Raw genomic sequence first — 9,760 nt, 5'->3', positions numbered from 1 at the left:
ATGTAAAAGATGCCAACATTTACAGCCTTATAAAAAGCTGGTATTTTGTCAAGATAACCATCATAAAATCGTGTAATTATATGATAATTATATAAATTACCATTTACAAACAACAACATTGAGTGTTACACAAAAAGTTCATTAAATAAAATATACATTTAACTTGCACATGCTTTCGCTCTATAATAATACATGTTATTTATATTATGAAATTACACATCAAAAACATCATCCACTCAAAAACAGTCCCAGCTTAATAAATAATAACACATAAAGTTTTGCCACTGTTGCAGTGATACCTTTGAGTCAACCTACATGCAAACAGGTTTACTGAAGAGACCACAACAGTTGGTGAAGTACAGCGTAGCGTTTTCTATTTTGCCCCAGGAGCCCTCAAAGGAAATTGTTCCATTGGTGTTATTAGCACTGAAAAAGCATTGAGATTATGAGTAAATATTTATTTCTTGCCATTTAGATGCTTAGATAGCTATCAGTTACTGCAGTGCAACAATATTCCTTATACATACCTATCAAAAAGATCATAACAACAAGTTTTAATGTCGGGCACAGTGCTATTGAAGACTGAATTCTGAAACACACCCACACAGTCCAATGGAGGGACAAAAAGTATACCTACAGGTGATAACCAAAGTCATAAAACTGTTTAATTGCATACAAATTTATTTAAAGCAATCCAGAAACATTCATTCTACTTAATAATGCATTTATATATACAGTGAAAAAAATCTCCGGTTGCACATGATTGAATTAAGTTCTCTTAAAATTATTTTTCTTAAAAAAAATGTTTTGCTCTACATAATTTAATTATGATTTAAACATGATTGAATCAAGTTTTCTTAAAATTAAATTAATTTTAACCCTTGTGTGGTGTTCGTATTTTTGTTACTTAGACGATGTTTGTGGGTCTGGTGGACCCAGAGCATTATTAGTATCTTAAACCAATGCATTCATACAAATTTATGTAATATTGTTTACAGATGTTAACTTTAGCCTTATTGCAAGTAATATAGACAGAATTTATGGTTAATATTGGTAATTTCCACTGGTAGAGGACTATTTATAAACTAAAGTGCCATTCGTTTTTGTGGTAATATGGAATAAAAGAAAATTCTATTCTGATCCCGATATTGGGGGAAAAAATCATATTTATCTTAAATAAGTATAAATGAAACAAAGTTTTTCATCACTGTTGATGTTTAATTATTTGAACTTTTTGAAATTGTACACATTTGTGTCAGTCTACACAGCACAGGCCCCAAACTGAACAGATGCGTATCATAAGACATCATCCACACTAAACACATAACCTGTTCATGCCAGCCAACACAACACATAAGAAGCAAATTTTTAATGTGTAGCTGTGTTGTATATGCATTTCTTGCATTTTATACACATATACTGTGTCCATCTGGTCCACACACATTGAAGTACAATGTGTTGCTATTGGCCACAACTTAGAATGATGAAAATACATGGATAATATTTTACTTTCTCTATTATTCACTCTCTCTCTCTCTCTCTCTCTCTCTCTCTCTCTCTCTCACACACACATCTTTGTGGGACATTTGGTCCCCACAACGTGATAAATAGCAGGTACACACACACCATAGGTTTTGTGGTAAACCCATGGTTTTACAAATGGTAATCAATATACCAAATAACCATGATTACTACTCTTTTACTACAATAAAACTATGGATTTTTTATAATGGTAAAATGTAGAATGGTTCCTGTTAGACAGAAGGTAAAGTGTTTGGGACAGTAGGTACAGACAAATGTTCATGCACGGCATATAACATGTTGTATCCTTGCGGCATTAGAGCAAAAGCAGAAGGAGAAAACTCTGACATGCATCCATCACATATGTACAGACATGTATACAAACACACTCATGCACTCACATGAGTCCCAGGTAGGAGAAAAACAGAGTGAAGTTACATAGCACATTCAATTTTTACACTTATTAACCCCGGGTCCAGTGGACCCGAACACCACATATGTAATATAAATGTGTAGGGGGGGTGTACAGTGTACATTAATTATAAAGTTGTTTATTTTTATGTTCTTCATAGAAAATGAGCCAAGGCCAATGAATCTGAGGTTGAAACAACAATTAATTGCATAATTTTTCTTTCAGTAAACATTCAAAACGGGTCCCACAGACCCGAACACCACACAAGGGTTAACGAATGTTCATTTAATTTTAAGAAACCTAATTAAATCATGTGCAACCGATGTCCAGAAGTTTTTTACTTTTATTTTTAATCAATTGAGATTTACAAGTCATTTTAACTTACTATTATTTATCTTGATAAGAGATGAGTTGCTACAACTTTTATAAAATTAAGTTGACATATTTCAACTATATAGTAATAACAACTCATCTCTAGTCAAGATAAATAATAATAAGTTGAAATGACTCTTGTAGATCTAAGTTGATTAATCAAAAAAAAATTAAGGCATTTTTTTGTGGTCTGTAAAAATAAAAACTGCTTACCAGCAATACAGGCATTGATCAGTGAAACACATGTGCCTGTAAACAGGGCCCTAAGCACTATAGCAGATATATCACTTTTTCTTGGTGGACAAATAGAGGCTGTGGAATTAAAATAATTGAAAATCTTATCAATAAATTATGTGACAACAATCACTAAAGAAATGAGATAAGAAGAGTGATAAGTTATGCAATCCTAGCACGAAAATCATTTGGCACGCCTCTTAAACAGGTAGAGCAGATGTAATATTCATTAAACAGTTACTCGTTTAGATACTCACACAAGCCTCCAATAACAATGCCAAGAGAACTAAAGTTAGCAAAGCCACACAAAGCGTAGGTAGAGATGATTTCTGATCGAACCTGCAAGAAGTTTTGGTGACAAAAATGGAAACTTCAGTTCATGCATTTGACTGATTAAAACAGTCTGTATATCATTTCACAAAAATACATTGAAATAACAAAATACTTACTGAAATCCAATTTCTGTCTGGACCATATTGCAAAGTGCCATTAAGTCTGGTGCTTTTGAGCTCTGACAGCTTCTCATAGGCTACAAACTCATTGAGGAAGAGTTTGGTACCAATAAGTTCAGCCACAATAAATGATTCATCGTATGGAATCCCCATCATAAAGGCCACAGGCATAAAGACGTAAGAGCAGATCAACTGAGGGATCAGAGATGATTCTCTTAAAATGCTTCACTTTTCAATATGCAATGTATTCAATCTATTTTTACACACCTGAAAAGTAACGTCGGGGTATCCAACCATTCCTCCCAACCAGCTGAGAGCTGCATTGATAAAGTCCAAAATGGCGAGGAAAGCAATCAGGTTAGCAGCGATGTTGGCCACAAGTCCTATAGATGCAGATGCTCCACCACTGACAGCTTCTAAGACGTTCTGCTCACCACTGAGCACAAACAAACACCATGTGACAAACAGTTAGATGCGGTATTAACAAACCTAAATGTGTTTATGTTCTTGTTTGAGAGAGGACCCACCCGCCATCAACTTTAATCTGACTCTTAGATGTGAACTTGCTCTTCTCAGTTTCAGGGTAAGACAGTTTGGAGATGGATAAGGCACATGGGGCCGCCATTACAGATGCTGAGATCAAAGCTGAGGCATCAATCTGTGTAGAGAAGATCAGTGACTTACTGTAAACACAGACATTCATTGGATGTGGTGAAAAGAAATTCTAAAATTATGCAAGTTTTTCTACCCCAAATGATATGAAGGCACCCATAACACTCCCAGCGATGGTGGCAAATCCTCCAGTCATGACAGCGTGAATCTCTGATTTAGTCATGTCTTTCAAATACGGACGAATTAGTAGGGGTGCCTCTGTCTAGAAAACAACAATCATATTAGATATAAAGAGCATATTTAAGCACGTAAAATCCGGACAAGAATGAGCATTTTCCAGCCATGGTTCTCTCCTTAAAGGGAAACACCACTGTTTTGATATATTTTACTATGTTTTTACCTCAATTTAGACTAATTAATGCATAGGCCTACCTATCTTTTTTTTAATGCGTGCACTTAACACGTGTACAGCGTGTCTTGAATGTGTTAGCATTTAGCCTAGCCCTATTCATTCCTTAGGATCCAAACAGGGATGAATTTAGAAGCCAAACACTTCCATGTTTTCACTATTGCTCTTCCGCCATATAGCTCTCATTTTTTTATCCGCTCAAAAAACCACCACGTTTTATTTTGTGCCACCATTTTTACTCGTGTAACTACTCATGTAACAGTCTTTAAATAGGGAAAACATGGAAGTGTTTGGTGGCTTCTAAATTCATCCCTGTTTGGATCCTAAGGAATGAATGGGGCTATAGGCTAAATAATAACACATTCACAATGCGCTGTATAAAGATTAAGTTCACGCATTAAAAAAAAGATAGGTAATTAATTTGTCTAAGTTGAGGTAAAAACATAGTAAAATATTGAAAAACTTTGGTGTTTTCCTTTAAGAAGTTAATGGTGCCCCAGATCTGCTTGGTTACAAACATTCTTCAAAATATCTTCATTTGTGTTCAGCAGAACAAAGAAATTTATACAAGTTTGATATAAATAAATTATGACAGAATTTTTATTTTTGGTGAGCTATCCCTTTAAATGATGTTTGAATAGAGGTGTTTGATTCAAAGATGAAATAAGGTCCATTAACTTCATGTCTGTCAGTTAACACATTTAGTTCTTATGTAGCAACTTGCTACACAATCCTGGATTGTTTCAAATATGTTCAAACCCAGCTGCTGGTTTAAAGGATCACGCCAACATTTTGGGAATTTAGCTTATTCCCTGTATCCCCCAGAGTTAGATAAGTCCATAAATACCCCTCTCATCTCCGTGCGTGCTGTAACTCTGTCTGACGCAGCCCCCGCTAGCTTAGCTTAGCTTAGCACAAAGACTTGAAGTGAATGGTTCCAGCTAGCATACTGCTCCCAATAAGTGACAAAATAACGTGAAGATTTTCCTATTTATGTGTTGTGATTTGTATAGTCACACCATGTACAAATAACAAGGTCATATGAGACACACCCATCTTTTAACAGTATACATACTGGGAACTATATTCTCAGAAGGCGAAGCACTGCTATTTGGGCGGAGTGATTTGCACAACTCTGACCAAATTCTCTCCTCCTTACCAGGGGGCTTCTTGGGTGCTGCGAGCAAATCACTCCGCCCAAGTAGCAGTGCTTCGCCTTCTGAGAATATAGTTCCCAGTATGTATAGTGTTAAAGATGGCTGTGTCTCACATGACCTTGTTATTTGTACACAGTGTGACTATACAAATCACAACACATATATGTTCGAGATATTTTGTCACTTATTGTGAGCAGTATGCTAGCTGAAGCCATTTACTTCCAGTCTTTATGCTAAGCTAAGCTAGCGGGGGCTGCGTCAGACAGAGTTACAGCATGCACAGAGATGAGAAAGGTATGTATGGACTTATCTAACTCTGGGGGATATAAGCTAAATTCACAAAATGTGGGCGTGTTCCTTTAAATGAACTTAGAAAATGTCCATATTTGGCACAACCATAAACTTCAACGCTTCAACACTTCAACGTTGTACTTTGTTGTAAAACAGAACAGGAAAGCAATGTTAAGCACAGACCTTATTTTACTCAAAAAACACAATGCGAAAAAGCCATTCAAAACTCTCTACAATGTAAAAAAAATATACGATTTGAACAAAAAGTAAACTAATATTTTTATTTGAATTAACCTAAAATTTTTAAGGCAACCTGGTAATTTACTTTTTTAAGTTGAACCAAAAAATTGTTTACAGTGTAGAAAACCAATGATAAATTTGTCATCTGGATTGTACAAATTATATCACAACTGAACTCTATTTAAAAAATTAGTCAACAATGCATTTTCCAAAATTGTGTAATTGGCAGATAAAATGTTCCATCAAGTAAAGTTTTTGGAAATTTTATTTATGACTAAGATTACAATACTTCCCTTATACAGTTAGCTAATAAAAATGTGCTTTTCTAAAACGTCATTTAAATTACAGAAACAAAGGATATTACCTGTCCAACAAATATATTTCCTGCCACACTGAGAGTCTCTGTAGGGGAGGTTCCCATCGTGACTTGCATAACCCAGGCTATCTATTTTTACAATGATACATTGTTAATATCAAACGAAGATCAAAGTTTGAATCTCTCATTTAGTCATTTAAAGACCCGAGTAATACACTCATACCTTCATAATAATCCACTGCATCACACCCAAGTAGTACAGAACAGACATTACACTGCTGAAGAACACAACTATAGGAAGAGCCTGTGGGTATATTGATCAACAATAATAATATAAATACCTAATTATAACAATAACATAATTATATAATAAAATTTCAAAATAATCCCATTGACATTTCATGTCAAATGCTCACTGACCTGGAACGCAAATATGTTTTCAATCAGGTTTCCAAACACAAATGATGAGCCTGCTTTTGTGTAGTTCAAAAATGTCTGGAAAACAAAGATGAAGGGAACATGCATTAGTTTGCACATAAGGTTAAATGCATTTTTATCATTCTGACTTAATATTAAAAACTCCCATTTGATACTTCTTTATGAGTTCTTATAAAGGAAGCACAGTAACCCTGGCTTCTCTCTCACAGTTCAAATACTGTAATCATCCACTGTTGTTTTGTCTAAATACGTTACTGCAGCCTATAACTTATTAACTTCATTAAAAGTATATAAAGCCATTAATTATGTTTGTGCAAGACAGTATATTTGTGGGATAACAAACACTGATACCTGAACTTGCTCTCCGAGCCATTCGAAGGCTTTGAGACCTGGTTCTGTTCTTATGACAAACAGGCCGATGGCAAACTGTAAACCAAGTCCCCAAAAGACCGTCCTCCATCGCACCTATCATAATTCAACACAAACAACCACATTAGATACAAAATAATTGTACATTGTCAAAAAAATTAAATTATTTTTGTTTTATTGGTGGGAAATTATAGGTGTAATCTCAACACTCAGATAAGGTTGGCAGGAAATCCAAAGTCTAGAAAAAGGCATTCCAGGATAAGCAAGTTCAATAAAGCAAGTTGGAGAGTGTGAGTAAAGTAATCCATATTCAACTGCGCGTGTGAACGTGTTTATAACTCACCGCAGTTCTGTGTGCAGAGAACAGAAATATGACAATAACAAAGAGGCAGACACCTCCAAAAGAGATGAGCTGTTCTGGACGCTTTCGTGTGTCGACCACCAACCACGCCACCAGCAATCCCAGCACAATTACTACAAACACCCTACAAAACACAGCAATCACCTTTAAAATGACTTGCACATCCACTTCTAAACAACTCCAAAGTAGACTTACCATTTTATCCATCTCATGTTAGATTTAAACCACCTTTGAGCAGGCTTAAAGAATCTCCTTATGCTGTCACCCTTATACTTATGCACGACTTCGAACACAATGACGAGCACCCCAAAACAAGTGAGAACAACCAAAGCAATTGCCCTCTTGAAATTTAAAATACAGGCAGCAATGAAGTATGCCACATAACCTACAATATGAAACACAAAAACATTGAGTGGTAATCAATTAACATTTTATGTTCCAAAACGATTATAACAAGGAAACTGTAGATGAAACTACATTACCTGCAGCAAATATTGCCAGAGCAATGTATTTGATTATTTTGGAGTGAGCCTTGAAGAAGGTCTCTGTGGCTGTGATGGGTATGCAAGCTTTTCTGTGGTGAACAAGGAAAGTATATATGTAGTGCAAAATGCTTTTTTGAGAAATATTTGCTAGATTTGACTCTTAAGTCCAGTCTGGTTACAGTTTTCAGTTTTTATACTTTTTTGGCTCATTTAAATCAAAACAATCTGTGTGTAATACTCGCTTTAATTAGTGAATTTCAAGTCCTGCTTATTTCTTTGCTTTGCTATTTAGCTTTTATCATCTTGCTCATGTGAACAGAATGATTTTTTTGTGTTATTCTGCATTTACTTATAAAGATTAAAGTATCTGGCATTGCACTCTAAAAATGCTGGGGTGGTTTAAACTCGGTTGAAGAGAACATGTATTAGTTGGCACATAAGGTTAAATGCATTTTTCTCATTCTGACTTAACATTAAAAACTCCCATAAGGAAGCACAGTAACCTGGCTTCTCTTTCACAGTTCAAATACTTTAATCATCCACTGTTGTTTTATCTAAATACGTTACTGCAGCCTATAACTTATTAACTTCATTAAAAGTATGTAAAAGCTATTAATTATGTTTGTGCAAGACAGTATATTTGTTACCCCCCCAAAAAGGGACCCAATCTGTTGGGTTGTAACTTAACCTATGCTGAGTTGTTTCAACTCAAAATGCTGGGTTGTACTGTAAACTGTAAAGATATTTTCTGGGTTAATTTAACTCAATTGTCCTTTTTAACCCAACACTGGGTTGTAAATAACCATTTTTAGATGTGCACTCTCAGAAAAATAGCTACAAAATTTGTCACTGGGATGGTACCTTTTAAAAAGGTCCAAATACCATTCTGGTACATATATGTACTTTTGAGGTACCAGCTTGTACCTCAAAGTGTACCTTGTGTACCTTTGAGGTACCAAGATGCACATTTTTAAAAAGTTCAGCCCCTGTGACCACTTTTTTGGTACCTTGTTGTACCATTTTTTTCCCCTGAGAGTGTGTAATGGCAATTATTTTGTTAAAGTTAAAAGGGGACATATCAGGTAAATCTGACTTTTTTATGTTTAAGTGCTATAATTGGGTCCCCAGTGCTTCTGTCAACCTAGAAAATGTGAAATAAAACAACCCAGTAACTCCCCTTGTGATGTCAGAAGGGGATAATACCGCCCCTAATCTGATCAGCTCATTTGCATTTAAAAGGACACAGCCCAAAACGGCCCATTTTTGCTCACATAGAAAGTGGCAATTTAACATGCTGTAATAAATTATCTGTGGGGTATTTTGAACTAAAACATCACATACATACTGTGGGGACACCAAAGATTTATTTGACATCTTAAAAAAAAAAGGCAAATGTCTCCTTTAAAGCAATGTTTAGGCTACTACAACCCCCAATATTGTGACAATGAATCATATGTGTGAGCTAACACTGAAATATTACATTTATAACCACACCTTAAGCATGATTTTGAATCCTTTTCTGACTCTTCTTGATCATTCTCACTGTCATCTGATGATTTATCATCCTGAGGATAAAAAATGTAGATATTGAACTTGCACAATAGTTTCTTGAAAGAACAAATCACCAGTAACCTTAAGTCTACCTTTACAAATCCTGGATTATCTAATCCCTCTTCATTCGCACATGAGACAGTTGTCAACTGTAAATCCTCTTTGCCCGCTGTAAGTAAAGTATCAGTTTAAATATTTTACCCATCTCCAATGAACCTTGATTTTACAATACCTCACTACATGCATAAGAATTCTATTCACGTCCAAATTCACATTTCGTGTAAGCAAACAATACAAAAACAAAACTAACATAGCTCTTACGCAAACCTTGCAATAAACCACCTGTTTATACACATGTTAAATAAATCTAGAAAGAATGGAGAGGTAAACAAAAGACTCACTCATTCTGATTTCTCCGTCACAACTGTTGGCTCTTGAACCTTGAGCTTGGGATATATAACCCACTCTGCCCAGTTGGAAATCTTATCATTAATTAACTACACACTAAAGTGTTTTTAAGGCACCTCCACGTTGCTTTCA

At 35.2% G+C, this 9,760-nt stretch overlaps 1 protein-coding gene across 1 annotated transcript; it reads right to left on the bottom strand.

Annotated features, from left to right (window-relative positions):
* Positions 1 to 3: 3 nt before the first annotated feature.
* slc28a1 (solute carrier family 28 member 1) lies at positions 4 to 9,760 on the bottom strand. The gene is made up of 18 exons (XM_065283110.2): positions 9,622 to 9,760; positions 9,313 to 9,389; positions 9,164 to 9,234; positions 7,667 to 7,758; positions 7,380 to 7,569; positions 7,167 to 7,308; positions 6,806 to 6,919; positions 6,437 to 6,511; positions 6,240 to 6,320; positions 6,065 to 6,145; positions 3,740 to 3,865; positions 3,519 to 3,649; positions 3,259 to 3,427; positions 2,989 to 3,183; positions 2,797 to 2,878; positions 2,519 to 2,617; positions 528 to 633; positions 4 to 426 (listed from the first exon to the last, which is right to left on the bottom strand). The coding sequence occupies exons 1-18, from the start codon at positions 9,623 to 9,625 to the stop codon at positions 312 to 314; spliced, it is 1,950 nt and encodes a 649-aa protein (XP_065139182.1). The 5' UTR covers positions 9,626 to 9,760; the 3' UTR covers positions 4 to 311.

This window comes from Paramisgurnus dabryanus, chromosome 9 (assembly GCF_030506205.2).
Source record: "Paramisgurnus dabryanus chromosome 9, PD_genome_1.1, whole genome shotgun sequence".
Classification (NCBI taxonomy): Eukaryota; Metazoa; Chordata; class Actinopteri; order Cypriniformes; family Cobitidae; genus Paramisgurnus; species Paramisgurnus dabryanus.
The sequence above is the reverse complement of the archived record's forward strand: the minus strand, read 5'-3'. Positions and strand labels throughout refer to the sequence as shown.